Below are 16144 nucleotides of genomic sequence, written 5' to 3' on the forward strand. Positions count from 1 at the left end.
ATATTATAGAAAAGAACTGCCATCTTTGATATTCGAAATCCTCCAAAGGTTGTCTGAACTTAAACGATTTGATATGGCAATTATGTTTATGACAGAATCGGAAAAGCAAAGTAGGTGGCCAATATTTTCTTTAGCTTCAAAACGACTGTTGACATCATGTATTTTATGTATTTCACTGCAATAATAGCATGTCAGTCTTATTATAATGTGTTTCTGTATTTGTTTGCTTGCTATACATTGGCACATTGTGCCACTTTATTGCTAGATGGAGTTGTGGTGGTCGCAACCCAAACAAACTGTGGTATTGGGGAATGCTGAGTGTGTCATCCACTCATGCGTCACTTGTTTGGCCACTTACACACTTGACCTTTTCCGTTCCTTCACCAATGAGAACTAGACTGTATTTGCTGCTTACTTTTTCATCTGTGTAGTACTGAGACTTAGTGTGAGACTAGGCAATTATTTTAGTGCACTGGTACTACTGAATGCCACAAAACTAAGCTAAAAGAATTGTAGGACCTGTGAGAGATGGCTCTTTTTACCCAATTTTGCTCTCTGAAATGTTGACACTCAGTCAGATAATGTTAGTTCTGCTAATCTTTGTGAAATTGAATCTTAACAAATGAGACTGTCTTTTTATGAGTTGACCAAGGATATTATGGACTTATTCTCCAGATATTAGTGGGTAGCATAGACCTAGTGTGGTAACTTTTTCAGGAGTCTGAGGGCAATCAGTGGTTACATATGTTTTTGTGATTCAGAGCCATTTAACTCTGGTGTGAAAGTTAACCAAACTTTTGAACCCAAGTGATCACTTTCAAGGTAGCAAAATTGTACAGTTCAAGGTTTAATCTGGGAGGTGGGGTGGGGTTAGGGGAGCGGCACACAATAAACTTCAATCAGCTATCAATTCATCTCTTTCTAATGGCTACTTCTTACCACATATTTCTCGCCTTAGGAATATTCCCCAAGGATCAGACTGGATCTGGAAAACTCTAAAGCCATACTCCTGTGTTCTGATAGGTGGCAGCGTGTGGCTCTGCACAAACCTCTCTCTGCTCTGTAAGTGACGAATGGAGCGCACATAAATGCCACAAAAGTGTACAGATTTCAGTTCCTTTCTTTCAGCGCCTTCAGATGCAGGTTTCATCTCTAGAGAATGCATCCTAAACGTTTCTACTAAGTGTTTTTCCGGACTACAAAGGAAATTTCCTCTCCTAAAATGACACGGTTTTAACCTTATAAGGACTGTCACTGCCTGAGACAGTCCTATAGAGGTTTACCTCTGCTGTTTGAAGTTGGAACACGACTTCAAACCTACTATGATTGTGCTTCAAAAGAACCCGTAGGCCATGCAATTTCACGAAGCAAAGCTTTATGTCGGAAAACGCTGCAAGACTGAACGCTGCTCCCACTCATAGTTGAGAGTAAGGTCCCATTTCCATGGCTCATCTTCCTCACAGCCAAAGTCTTCGGGTAAGTCCAAGAAGAATCACAAAAAGTCTAAGCAGGAATCCTCACTTTCAGCCATTTTAGATCCCCAGAGAAGGAGCAAGGGCATCAGTGTACCACACAGTCTCACTTCCAATCTCTTGAGTTGATAATTCAGGGTCTGGTCCTGATGCACCCCACCTTTCCAGGTTCATCTGTGAGATTGCAGCAAATCAAGGCCTTGAGGGTGGCCATGCTCTGCATTTCTTTGGCATGCTTCTGGCTCCCTCTAGCATGCTTCTAAGCACTCAGGATGTGCAAGGGCCTCCAGTCGGGCAGGTTTCAGACTCTATGCCATATGTGCCATGTAAATGTGCCTTGGGTTCTGCACTGGTTTTGGTGCTTGCACCACAATCTGAGCCAGTCTCTTTGACATCAGTGCCAGTTGTTGAGGAGGATCCACAACCAATCGTGCTTTCTGGCTCTGAGCTTTACTCATCTGAGCCGAGGCCGCGCCCCTATCCCATTGCTGTGTTGTCATATGGTAATAATTCTAACTCTAACACACTGCCTTTACTGCGCACTCGGTCATAGACTCTACATCAGATTTTGGGCTCCGATTCAGACCAGAGTCAGACATTTGGTGATGAATTTGTCCCACAATACAATGAGGGAAACTGGTTTCAAGAGCAATAGTATGTCAGTATTATGAGCACCTCCTAAGAACCTGGAATAATTTTCTCTCCTGGTCCAGCTCCCAACTATGAAGGTCAAAACTTACGTACTTACTGTTGCCCTTCTGCATTGCCATGTTGGTCAGTTTCCTACCATACCTGTTCTTCTATGTGATAAAGCCCTTTGGCCTCTTGGACAAAACCATGTTCCAACGCTCCAGTTAATAGACAGGTCGCTCGCTGCCACAGACAGGCCCCAGACACCTTGACTTTCTCACATAGCATCCAACTTTGGAGAGCTTGGTAGTGCAGGTGTCCACCAGTAAAGTAAATCCTAATGCCTTACCCACAAACTCCCCTGACTGCAAATCCAAGTGTTGAACAAGTGCATGTTTTTCTCCGCCAGTTTTGGCCTCCTTAGGTGCTGCGCCCATGCAATATCAGAAATGGTTGATTAGATGTAACTGGCTATCCCTGAGACTTATGGGTGTCTTTAATACAAACTTTTCACGAAAGCCGGAATGCAGCCAGATTCGTTATCCAGTCTGGATTTGATACAACCTACGGCTTGGGCAATTGGTGCATTCATGGTGTTTCTGCTTCACACTTGTATGAAGTCCACATGCTTCTCAAGGTATGTCCAAGCATTGTCGATGGATATGCCATTCACAGGCTCTCACCTCCTTGGCGATAAGGTGGACTCGCTCCTTGAACGGTTTGAAGAGAGCTGTGCCACAGCTAGTTCTTTGGGCTTCTCCAAGCTTGCCAGGTTGTTTCGCCAACCATTTTTTCCATTTTGTGGAGACAACCCAGAACCTTACCGCCAGCACAAGTGCTCCTTTGCCCTTTCGAGGTTGAGACAGTGGCTCCCAGAGACAATGTCCTGGGCATCATGGACATCGTACAGCTCAGTCCCCTGCCTAACCAGAAAACTGATTTGGTGTGTCTTTGGCAACTCGCAGCCCCCTGTAGGACGGAGCATCTACTATTCTTTCACAGCTGGCAAGAAATCACTTCCCACAGGTGGCTCCTCCAAATCTTTTTCCAGTGTCTACAGCCTTACATTTTTTTGTAATTCGCCACACCTTCCACCACCATCAGGGCCGCTGACTGAGGACCACCTGCCCTTTTTGTGGTAGGAGTTGCAGTTCCTTTTGATCAAGAGGGCCATTGAAATAGCTTCTGTCTCTGAGGTACAAACTGGGTGATATTTCCTCTAATTTCTTGTGCCGTAGAAGGGCAGAGGCCTAAGACCTATTTTAGACCTTTGTCCTTTCAACACTTTCTTACGAAAGGACAACCTAAAGATCCTCACACTGGCCTAGGATCTGCCCTGGATCCTGGAAACTGGATGGTCACATTAGAAAGGCAAGATGCGTATTTCCATATACCCGTCCTGCTGACCCACAGGCACTATCTGTGTTTCATAGTAATCCAAGAGCATTTTCAGTTTGCAGTGCTCCCTTTTGGCCTCACCAGAACCTCTCGGGTGTTTATGAACATGATGGCGGTGGTCTCAGCACACTTTTGCAGGTCGGGTTTTAGTCTTTCCCTTTCTCAATGACTGGTTGTTGAAGGCGGAATTGCCCCATAGGAGGTGAAAACCACCTTCAGGTGACAGCAGGGTTGCCACCAGTAATGTAAAAAAGGCGTTATCAATTTGGAATGCCTCTACATGGATAATACATCACAGTAATAGCTTCAACGACTCTGGTACTAATATGAGTAACAGCCTCCCCAATGCTGCATGATTTATTTATCTCTCAAATATTGGCTTAAACTATATTTTTCAAAGTCAACCATTTTCTTCAAACATCAGCTTAAGAGCTCTGAAAATCCACCCATTTTCATCTCAAATCCATGCTTTTTAATTTTGGTATGCATTTATGAATTCAACCAAATAAAGGTTTCTAATTTTTTAGCTTGAATTGCACACAGAAGAGCTACTCACATGTAGTTGGTGAGCTAACAAAAGCTCACAAGCAATTCATTGGAGAAGCCGGATAACAACAAGGACTGCAACACCGCCGCCCTGCTGGACAACCTCGCCAACCTCGGACTCAAGCAACTGGTAAACACCCCCACCCACTATGCCGGCCACACGATTGACCCCGTCTTCTCCTTCAGCAAACACGTCTCCTTCAGCCACTCCACCGAACTACACTGGACAGATCACAGCTGCGTCCACTTCAACTTCAGGAGAACCACGACCCACCACTACCCGCAACACGTCCCTCGCAGATGCTGGAGCAAGATCACCGCCCACCAGCTCACCACCACCCTCAGCCAGAACCCACCCACCAACACAACGGACCCCAACGAAGCAGCCTGCAACCTCACACAGTGGCTCACCAACTGCGCCGACGAACTCGCACCACTGAAGAATCCTCCCAGCCGACCGGGCAGCAGGAAAGCCTCATGGTTTACCACCGACCTCAAAAACTCCCAAAAAATCTGCCGCACCCTCGAGAAAGCCTGCCGCCACAACCAGACAACAGAAAACATGACAGCCCTCAAGAACGCCACCCGCAAACACCACCAGCTGATCCGCACCACCATGAAGACAACATTCAAAGAACGACTGGACAACAACACCCACAACAGCAAGGAACTCTTCAGCATCGTTAGAGAGCGCTCCAACCCCAGCGCCTGCAACAACGACATCACACCCTCGCAAGACCTCTGCGACTCACTCGTCTCGTTCTTTCACCGCAAGATCGCCAACATACACAAGTACTACCGCGCACTGACCACACACCCAACCCCTGAACCAGCGCCCCCACCACCACCCTCTGCACCTGGACCCCGGTCAGCACGAAAGACACCACCCGCCTGATGAACACCATCCACTCCGGCTCACCTACCGACCCCTGCCCACACCACATCTTCAACAAAGCCGACTCCATCATCGCACCCAAACTCCGGGACATCATTAACAGCTCCTTCGCATCCGCCACCTTCCCGGAGAGTTGGAAACATGCTGAGCTGAGCGCTCTCCTGAAGAAACCCACTGCGGATCCCACGGACCTTTAGAACTTCCGCCCCATCTCACTCCTCCCCTTTCCAGCCAAAGTCATCGAGAAGACCGTCAACAGACAACTCTCCGCCTTCCTTGAGACCAACGGATCCCTCGACCCCTCACAGTCTGGGTTACGAGCAAACCACAGCAATGAGACCGAACTCATCGCAGCCACTGATGACATCAGGTCCCTGCTCGACAACGGGGAAACTGCTGCCCTCATCCTCCTGGACCTCTCAGCAGCCTTCGACACCGTATGCCACCGCACCCTGATACGCCTCAGCAACACCGGAATCCAAGGAGCGGCACTGGAGTGGATCACCTCATTCCTCGCCGGAAGAACCCAGAGAGTCCGCCTCCCCCCGTTCCGATCCGCGGCCACCGAAGTCATCTGCGGCGTTCCGCAAGGAACCTCACTCAGCCCCACCCTCTTCAACGTCTACATGAGCCCTCTTGCAGCCATCGCTCACCAACACAACCTCAACATCATCTCCTACGCCGACGACACCCAGCTGATCCTCTCCCTCACCAATGACCCCGCCACCACCAAAGCCAACCTCCAGGAAGGAATGAAAGACATCGCAGAATGGATGAAGATCAGCCGTCTGAAACTGAACTCGGACAAGACGGAAGTCCTCATCCTCGGACCATCTCCCTCTGCCTGGGACTACTCCTGGTGGCCCCCTGCCCTGGGCACCCCACCCAAGCCAACGGACCACGCACGCAACCTGGGCTTCATCCTGGACTCCTCCCTCACAATGACCAAGCAAGTGAACGCCGTCTCGTCATCCTGCTTCAACACCCCCCTGCGCATGCCCCGAAAGATCTTTCAATGGATCCCCACCCGAACCAGGAAGCCGGTTACCCAGGCCCTCGTCACCAGCCGTCTGGACTACGGGAACACCCTCTACGCTGGAACCACAGCCAAACTCCAGAAAAGACTCCAGCGCATCCAGAACGCCTCAGCACGACTCATCCTGGAAATCCCTCGCCACAGCCACATCTCCACCCACCTGAAAGACCTACACTAGCTCCCCATCAACAAGAGGATCCCGTTCAGACTCCTCACCCACGCACACAAGGCTCTCCACGACAAGGGCCCGAAGTACTTCAACAGCCGCCTCACATTCTGCACACCCACCCACCAGCTCCGATCCGCCAGCCTCGCCCTCGCCACCGTCCCACGATTTCGGAAATCCACTGTCTGAGGAAGATCCTTCTCCTACCTGGCAGCCATGACATGGTACTCCCTCCCCACCCTCCTACGTCTGACCCTGGACCATCTCTCCTTCAAGAAACAACTCAAGACCTGGATGTTCGAGCAGTAGCAACCCCCTCCCCTCAGCGCCTTGAGACTTGTACGGGTGAGTAGCGTGCTATACAAATTTATTGATTGATTGATTGATGATGCCAGGGCCAAAAAGTCTGTGTAGCAGATACACATGCAGTTGGGCACACCAAGCAATACTCCTGTGTACCATGCAAGGGACATCCTCATCCCAACAGCCAGTGAAGGCCCAAGTTGAGTTGTTCAGGGTGAAAATCTGTTTTTCCCCCAGTGAATGTGTTAGCCATGCATATGAACATAAAGAGAAAAGGCACAGTTGTTCATATGCAGAAAATGGTTGAGATTCAGTAAACTAGTGGAGGGTGCGAGAAAAAAAGTGGTTTATGTCTGTAATGTGGCTGAAACAGTGTACTGCTGGGCAACGGTATTCCATGGTTGAGTTCTGTTAATGTTGTATAAATTGTGGCAGAGCATAAACAAAGCATTGTTCTTCATCTAGAGAGGAAGGCTGAGAGAATGCAGAATTTGGTTGTAATTGTGCAGAACATAAATTAACGTTTGTGATAGGAGGGTGCAGGACATGACTGAGCCTTTCAGAGCACAACAAAGCCTGTGGTTTCCGCATCTAAGCCAGGCATGATGTGTTAAGCACATAACTTTAAATTTGAATAACTTAGCCTTGGGTTTCATGATTTACGAATTGTGGGAAAGGAAGTACAGCGATCCTGTGGTTCAGAATATGCAGGTCATTTGTCAGAAATAGTAGCAGGCTTGGGATTGTTTTCTAGAACCATAATAAGCAGGGCCTTTAATTTTCGAACATATGCATAAACATGAAGATAAAAGGAGCCTAGGAGGTCCACCACTGTGACTCTTTATTTCTAATGCAGTCTTTCCTCACCAATTCTTTTCAGGTACTGGAGTAAAGGTTATGTGCTCAAGAATAAAAACAGAATTCTGATGGATACTTCTGACCGCAGATTCCTTTTCTTTAAAATATCCCCAGGTGCAAGACTTGTGGCAGAATATTTGTCAGCATAGTCCCTGCTGACCGATAGTTGGCATCGTATGTCTTTGGCTTGACCCAATCCACCCTAAAAGTGATGGCTAGAGCTGCATATATATGCTACCCATGTGCACTGATGCCAGTTCCTTTCTTTCCATGCCTTCATAGGCGGATCCCGCGCTTGTTCTTAATTCTTTCTTGTCAGTCATTGAGTTCATACTACAAAATTCTCTTTTAATGTTAAAGGGAACATGCCCCCTCCTTAAACTGCCACTTGGGCTACTACTATAGGTTGTGCAAGTAGTGTGCCCTTATGCACCCAAAAGTAATTCAGGACAACAATCCAAGCTGTACTTCACTGAATACCATAGTAGGTCATGTAAGTGTTTTTTCAGCTCAAAGTCGAAACCACTGACTTATTCACCTCTCGAGGCTGCTGCCCTAACAAGCCTTTTCCACGGACCAGGTCTTCAGGTGTGTAAAAGTCCAAGTTGGACATGTCCCAGCCTTGCCACTCTCCCTCTAAAGAGTGCAAGACTGTCAAGGTGGCCCTTGACCTCTTTCCTGGTGCTATGCTGAATAGCCAATCCCATTCCACCCAACATTTCTGGAGACATCGCGCCAACAGAGATGAGGCATTGAATAAAGCCAAATTGTAAATCTTCGGCTCGCTTCCTCTGGTGTGCCTTCAGGCATCATAGATCCACGTAGGCCTCCATTCGGGCTTTCGCTGCCGGTGGGGCAGCCCTTGGCACCAACTGTATTTCCAGAACCTGCTTCGGGTTCAGCACTGACTCTGAAACTGGCACCACTGTCCACACCTGTTCTTGCCACACAGATGCCAGAGGATGATGCTGATCCTATTCCGGTTTGAACCTAATCATATTTGACGTCATGTCCTGAAACACTCGTAATGCAATGGTCCCCTCTACAATATGATCAAACAACACTGTTGCCTAGAAGTCATCCTCCAGCACTCCAGCAAATGTTCGGATTATATTCTGTCCCAAGCCAGCCAGCCTTTACCAATGCTGCAGATGAAAGGGGTGAATTTCCCCTTCAGTATGATGATAGCGATATCTATTTGGACGTACAAGATGCCAGTGACTAGACATTTTCTAACGAAATGGGGCTGAGTTCTCACCCTGGTCCCTCAACAGAAGAGACAGCCTCATTTGCTCTTTTGATCAGAAGGGCAGCTGAAGCTCTGTACTTAAAATTTTCATCCGTGGAGGTGAAAGCAAATGTCCTCAATTAAGTTTTGCAGCCTGGCCAACCTCTTCCAAGCCCTTGCTGCCATTCAATGAAGCCCTGCCTGAATGACACCCTTAAGGGCACCTTTGTTAAACCTTGTTCATGCCTATTTGTTAAATAAACAGTAGCACAACGCCAAACACTTGCTCCAGGTGATTCTGTGTTTTTGACGCAATATCTTACTCTGGAGAGCCTGATGGTTCAGGCTTTCACTACGATGATCATTCCAAACTAATTCCCTACTTTCGCCTCTCCCCCCCCCCCCCCCCCCCCCCCCCCCCCCTATGTAGAATTGAAAGAGGATTTAGGAATTCTGGAAATAAGGGTTCTCTTCAGCTAATGTTGCCCTTCAAGTCAGTCAACACCAGCTTCTTGCTTGATAGGTACGCCTATGTATTGTTTCCCACCATCCCAACAAGCGCCCCAATTTTGTTTTTGGGGGGTCAAAGTAAGAGATCCTGCAGATAGTGTCCCGACCTGCAGGGACAGAACTCCTCCCAGTTCCTATCCCCTTCGGCAGGTGCCTTCAAGCCTCTTTAGTGTGCCCTTGCAGCACAAGACCATCTTTGGGAGGCAGAATAATTTTCTCCACAGATGGCAGGCCATACCTTCCGGCAAGTGAGTTCTGCAGTTCGTTCAGCAGTTCTACATTTTGCCATTCCTTTCCAACTTACCACCACTTCCAGCAAGTGAGTTCTGCAGATGGTTCATCAGTTCTATATTCTGCCATTCCTTTCCAACTTGTCACCTCATCCACCTACATCAGAACGACTTTAGAAGGAAGTCCTGTCTGTTTTGCTACAGGAAGTTCAGGATCTTTCGGTGTAAGAAGCCATAGAGAGAGTCCTGGCCTTAGAAATTGGAACTGGAGTTTACCCCATTATTTGTAATCGACAAAAACAGGTGAGGGCCTTCATCCTGTTTTAGAATTTCGACCTCTCAGTTTATTTTTGTGTGAGGACAAATTCAAGATAGTGAACCCCTGAATTTGCCGAGGTTCACTGTCAACGTGCCGAAGTAACACCTGACTCCATCTCAGATGCTCTTTCATCATAGCTGTTCTGGACATGGTATAGTTTGGGCCTATTCTGCCGAATGACGAGTGGGGGATAATAAGGCTTTAAAACCAATGTTTTAGCCTCTGTCCTGTATTTCGGTGAGACTGACTCTGAGGCTTTTAGGTCTTATGGCCTCCTGCATCCTGCTGGTGACAAGTGCCCGTTGGCATATGTGAGCTCTGCAGTTTGGCCTGAAGTTGGAGTGGGTGCAGCAGTACTCCAATTTCTCTGATATGGTCTAGATCTCGAAGGGATCTGTGGAAAATCTGCAGTGGTGGTTAACGAACCCTGCTTGGGTCAGAAGCAGGCCCCTCCCACTCCCTTCGCCAACCAGATCTCACAGTATTAACAGGGTTGTTACTCCTGGGATGGGGCGGGCATTTGGGAGAGGTGGAGATCAGAGGACTCTGATCTCTGGCTGAATCTGGACTTCACATCAACCGGTTGGAGCTCTGAGCGATCCGATTGGCATTGAAAGCCTTTCTACCCTCCATCCAGAAAAGGCTAGTGCAGGTTTTCACAGACCACCATGTGATACTGTAACATACAGGGCAGTGTGGGGCTGTGGACTATTTTTCAAGAGGCCCCTGCGTCTCTGGACATGGCTGGAACAGCAGGGTTTATCCCTGTTTGTTCAACATCTGTTGGGTCCCCCGGATGCCAGGGTGGACAAACTCAGCCGATGATTCCTAGGGTATCACAAATGGCTGCTTCATCCAAAGTTGGTGCAAGGTCTCTTTCAGCAGTGGGGGAGCCTTGTTCTGATCTGTTTGCCACTGACAAGAATATGCTATGTCAGCAGTTCTGCGCATTGGAGTTTCTAAGGCTGCTCTCGCTTGGAGGCGCTTTTCATCTAGAGTGGAGCTCAGGCCTCCTGTATGCTTTCTGCCCATACCACTCTGCCCCAGAGTTCTCTAGAATATCAGGCACAACCGGGCCCAAGTCATTCTTGTGGCACCGGATTGGGCACGGAGAGTCTGGTATCCCAAGCTCTTGAGCATGGCCATTGGTCTACCTCTTGGGAGGATCTTCTGTCACAGCAAACCTGTCAACTCTCCACCTTCTTCCACGGAGATTGAGCAGGGACAGTTGATAGCTTTCAAACGTCTGACTGAAGCCTGCAATGTTAACCTGGCAGCCAGGCATTCCTCCACAAAGACTGTGTGCGCCTGCTATTGGGGCAAATTTGTGGCATGGTGTGCAGAGAAAAAAGTGCTCCCTCTTTCTGCTCCCCTATCTTGGGTTCTTCTGTTTGTTGTTTCTCTTGCCCAGCAGGGCTCTGCTCTGGGCACTGTTTAGGAATATCTTTCTGCAATATCTGCTTCTCGGCGGTTGCCTGACCAACCTTCCCTTCCACAATCCCCTGTTTCACATAGGTTGCTGAAAGGTTTGCAACATATGTTTCCTCCTTCTCCCTTTGTTATGCCTCAGCGGGACCTTAATCTGGTACTCATGTTACTGATGTGGGCTCTGTTTGAGCCCTTGCAAAACTGTTCTCTCCTGCTCCCAATTATCAAGACTGCCTTCCTGCTTACTATAGCATCGGCACGGAGGGTCAGTGAGCATCATGCATTGTCATCTATGCCTCCTTACCTGAACGTCTCCCCAGACAAACTGGTGTTTCGTACTAGGGCTTTCTTTCTTCCAAAGTTGGTCACTCCATTTCACATAGGCCAAACCATTGATCTGCCTACTTTTTACGCTCTGCCTCATCCCTCCAATGGAAGAGGAGTGAATTCACCGTTTGGACACAAAAGAACGTTGTCATTCTACTGTGACCTCACATGAGAGTTCCGGGTGGATGACCTGCTCTTCGTGGAGTATGTCAGTGCAAAGAAATGTCAGGCCATGCAGAAGCAGACCATCTCCCGATGGATCCTGCTCTGTATAAAGATCTGCTACGCATTGCCCAGGAAGCAACTGCCAGAGGGTTTACGTGCTCGTCCACCAGAGCTAAATCTGCCACCACTACGTCAGCACATGGAGTTCCGGTCCTGGATATCTGCCAAGCGGCAACGTGTAGTTCTTTGCACCCTCCATGAAATTAGTGTAAGCCATTCATTGGTATAAATTTGTGTCTTTGTGCACCACCACACAAATTGACCCTCTGGAACCAAGTTGCCTGAAGTTTGTTGTTTGTGTGGTCCCTGGCCAAGTGGTTGCTGGATTAGCCTTCTTTACTTAAACCACCCACTTTGATTAGATTTTTTAAAGGTTTCTGCCAACACCTTTTGTGCTGGCATAGTGGGACCTGAACTCGGTTCTCAATTTTTTGATGTGCACCCGTTTTGAGCCGCTGCACAGTTGCCCTTTAAGATTCCTGATATTGAAAACGGTCTTTCTCATCACCATAACATAGCCAAGGCATGTGAATGAGCTGCAGGCTCTTTCTGTCAATCAGCCTTATCCTACTTTCTTTCCAGATAAGTTGATGTTGAGGACCCAAGCTTCCTTTCTGCTGAAAGTGGTCACTCCATTTCATGTTGGACCTCTATCAGCCTTCTGGCATTCTTTGCCCTATCTCATGTTTCTAAAGAGGAAGAGAAACTTCATTGTATGAACCCCAAGAGGGTAGTATGTCTTTATATTGATTGCATGAAAGCACAAAGTTCTACACAGCAAAGTAGGTTAAGGCAGTAAAAAGGAGACCATCTGCTGTTGGATCTTTCTCTGCATTAAGATCTACTAAGCATTTGTGTGGAAGCAGCCTCGAGAGGGCTTACTACAGGTTCATTCCACCAGAGCTAAATCTGCAACCACTGCAGTACTTGTTCTGGGCATTTGTAAGGCAGTTAAGTGGGCATCTGTACATACTTTCATGAAGCACTACTGCTTTAACAGTCCACTCCATCCAAAGGGGCTTGCTCATGCCTGAAGGATGTTTTCGGATTGAGCTCGACCTATTACCTATGGGAGGTACTGCTATGGTATCTATTCAAAGGATGTATGACGTTACACCGCATGCTTTTACAACGCATGCCTTTACAATGCGGTTTTTACAACGCATGCCTTTACAACGCTTATTGCTTTGGGGCGCTGGATAGTGAATAGTTTAATTTACTATTCCAACTCCAGTCCCTGTGGATAGTAGGGAAGGTGTTGGATAGTACATTAAACCTATTCCCTATCCTAGAGCGCCCCCCAGCGCAATGCATTGTAATGTTTTGCGTTGTAAAAGTTGCGTCGTAATGGTAGTGCTTGTAAAAGTTTTGTTGTAAAGGTTGTTTACCCTATTCAAAAGGTGAGGTATCTGCTGTTGGAAGTGTCCATCAGGAAAACAAGTTACTTACCTTGTCTAACTGCAGATTCCTTATCAACCCTACCCTTTCTGTCTAGTAGGCTTTTTTCCCATCTAAAAAGGTTCCAATCTAGCGATCTACACACTGGTGATGCTAATCTACCAATAGGCTCTCTGCGTCTGAGGGCGCAAACAGCATTAGAACGCAGCTTAAATCAGTGCCACATGGGTGCAGCTCCTTTTATCAATTCTAAACGAGAATGGAAGGCAACCGCACAACGCCACCTACCAGCACACCAGAGTACTGCTTTTCAGTTTCCACATCCAGTCTGTCGCCTGGGGAATATCCACAAAGTGAGGAATCTCCGTTTAGAGTATCCACCGGAAAGATAGTTACCGAAGGTAGGTAGCTTGTTTTTCTGAGATTCACAGTTTAATGAAGAATCAATATTATCTGTTATGTTTCTTATCTGCAGCTGTGAGTGCCTTGTTTAGCCACACTGAGATGTCCGGACATATGGCTTCATCTGCGGAAAATTTAAAGAAGAGATATGGCCTTTAAGCTCACCGGATTCATGACCAGAGGATGACCTACAAGTCCAAACCATGTGGAATGCAAATTTATGTGGGCGGTTTGAAAGAGTGATGCCAATTTATGCTAAAAAAGAACCTACAAGCGGAAGTCACAAAAGTTATAGTACAAATTTTTTGCGCATCTGATGGCAGTCATTTGATCATTCAGCAGGTTAACGGGACAATTTACAGAAGCAGCCCGTAAAATATTAATACTAATAAAATATTCATATTTTTAAATAAGTTTCTTTTTATTTTTAAAGCAAGCACAATGATTTTCAACTCAAAGATGCATGTTATTTTGAGGTTGTTCCAAACTTTTATTTAAATAAATTGTATCTTTTTACTGAAAATTTATATCAAATGCATAATGAAAACGTGTTTCTTTTTGGCTGTCTTATGGTGACTTTGCACATGTGCCTTGTTCCAAATCACTTTATCGCTGATAAAAAACACTCCTAAAGTTTTTGATATTAAAAGGCTTTCGTATGCAGTATCAATACACTTACGTATGTTCTCTTTGAAAAATGTGCTTGAAATGTTCAGTGCTTATGACCTGAAAAAAAAAACTTGTTTACTGGACGTTTGTTGTTATTTAAAAGACTATAGGGTCCTGAAAGTATTGAAACTGAAATCTGCCCTAAAGGAGCCCACACCCCCATTCCCCCCAAGTGCACAGTATAGTGTGAGAACTTAAACTCGCAATATATTGTTCCCAGCTTCTGTGAGTGGGATCTTTGAATATTGGGCTTTGCACTCTTCATTTTGTAATGGTAGGGATATTTTTCATGATTGTCATTTAATGCTTTTGCTTGATATATTTGTGTGGGAGCTAACATATTATTGTATTTAGTGACAGAAAGATTCCATTTTTTTCTGGATTGCGCTCTAGCTTATTCTTTCCACATACAGAATTCCTTAATTTTCGTGACATGCACTAACTACTGTTTGGAGCAATAGGTCTGACAAGGTCCCACCTTCAGTCGAGGCTCTCTTTTTTTGTGGGTTTCCACAAAGACCAGGAGTGCCTTTTCTGCTCTGAGATGCCTGGGTGCCCTTGAAAAATTGAAGAAACACCTGGCTTTCTTGATGTCTGTAGATGGGAAATGTGACACTTGTTTCTTCATTTGTATCCGCTTTTCAGAACCCTTTTTATACTGTAGATATTGAGAGGCTTCTCTATATCTAGAATATGCTTCAACTGAAGCATCCTGTTAGTTCACCTCTTTCTAGCTGACATAAATAGTTGGAGTTAGAATTGTGAATTCCTCCTTAAACCCAGTTCAGAACCCTTCTACCACCCCTCAGGTTCTTCTTTGTTCGACTATTATATAGAGCTACTAAGAATGATGGTGGAAGAGCAAAGTATCTCTATTCACCACTAGGCAGATGGTATTCAAATTTATCTTAAGAAGTCTTATTCACTTGAGCATGTCTATAAATTAACAACCTGCCTTCAGACCTCTAAAGACTGGAAGCTATTTATTTTCCTTAGTCTCAGCCGGGAAAAAAAATCTGTTATCCTATCAGTCCAAATCTAGATTCCGTGAAGCTTCGCCCACTTATTAGCATTAGTGACTTTACCCCCGATCTCCCCTTTGGCATTTTAAACCAATTGGCATCTCTCCATAAGTATCCTTATTGAAAATCTGAAAGGCACACTGCTGTTTGTAAAACAAACTGAAGTCATTTTTAAATCCCAAAGAATTATGTCTGTGGTAGAATATCAAATTGACTGTGGAAACACTGGCCTGGTAGGACTTAAACTGTATTAGCACCCTTCATCGCTGTGTTATTTTTAGCAGCAAGACTTCTACCGGGAAAGAGAAAGTTTGATTGAATCACCTCAGTACTGAAAGATCTCCACGGGTTCCCAACAGAAGCCAAAATTAATTTTGAAATTATCTTGCATCATTTTCAAGGCATGTGATCAACTTGCAAAAACAACAGTTGATGGACAGAATGCAGAACAATGTCACACATTCACACCAGTACAGAGATCTGGGCCTAAATCCATCGTTTTTTTGCACTCCACACCACCCAAGTTCAGACATGGCCATATGCAAATCGGCCTTGACCCTGTGCCTCATGGGAACAGTCCAGCCCGAACTGCCAAGCCATGTCTTTCCGGAACCGGAATCAAGCATCCTAGGACCAGTTTCTGGCTATCAGCCATCTTCATTATGTGAAGAACAAGGACCCCCTGAACCATGTATACAATGATTCCTAGGACAGAGATATATCAATTAGGCTTTATCGTTCCTAGGCAATCTACAGATTAGAAAATAGTATAGCACCAACCTACATCAAAATGAGAATAACCATGAACTACCAGTTACCGTAGAAAAAAAGATAATAATGAAAAATGACAATTGTGATAATAAAAACAGATTATCAGAAAAGGAAAGGTTTACAATTTTTAGTTTTTTGAAGGTTGTTTAAAAGTCCTTAAACAAGGATACATACAATACATTCATCAATACATAACATTTATACAAAAAAAGAGGAGAAGTATTAATATGTCATGTATACTCTGTAAAAATCTCAAACTTGAAAAGTGCCAATAATTCAATTTTATTCTTTCTAAAGAATATCCTGGCTGA

The 16144-nt window shown here is 45.9% G+C and overlaps 1 protein-coding gene across 11 annotated transcripts in view; it reads left to right on the top strand.

Annotated features, from left to right (window-relative positions):
- Positions 1 to 13781, top strand: part of RPAP3 (RNA polymerase II associated protein 3) — a 385109-nt gene extending 371328 nt beyond the window's left edge. For all 11 annotated transcript variants that reach the window (XM_086919117.1, XM_086919121.1, XM_086919116.1 and 8 more), the window contains 2 exons: positions 10 to 110; positions 13445 to 13781. In XM_086919117.1, the coding sequence (XP_086775243.1) occupies positions 10 to 110; positions 13445 to 13530 (187 nt within the window). In that variant the 3' untranslated portion in view covers positions 13531 to 13781. The remainder of the gene's footprint in view (positions 1 to 9; positions 111 to 13444) is intronic.
- The last annotated feature ends 2363 nt before the right edge of the window (positions 13782 to 16144 follow it).

Source organism: Lissotriton vulgaris, chromosome 1_1 (assembly GCF_964263255.1).
Source record: "Lissotriton vulgaris chromosome 1_1, aLisVul1.2, whole genome shotgun sequence".
Classification (NCBI taxonomy): Eukaryota; Metazoa; Chordata; class Amphibia; order Caudata; family Salamandridae; genus Lissotriton; species Lissotriton vulgaris.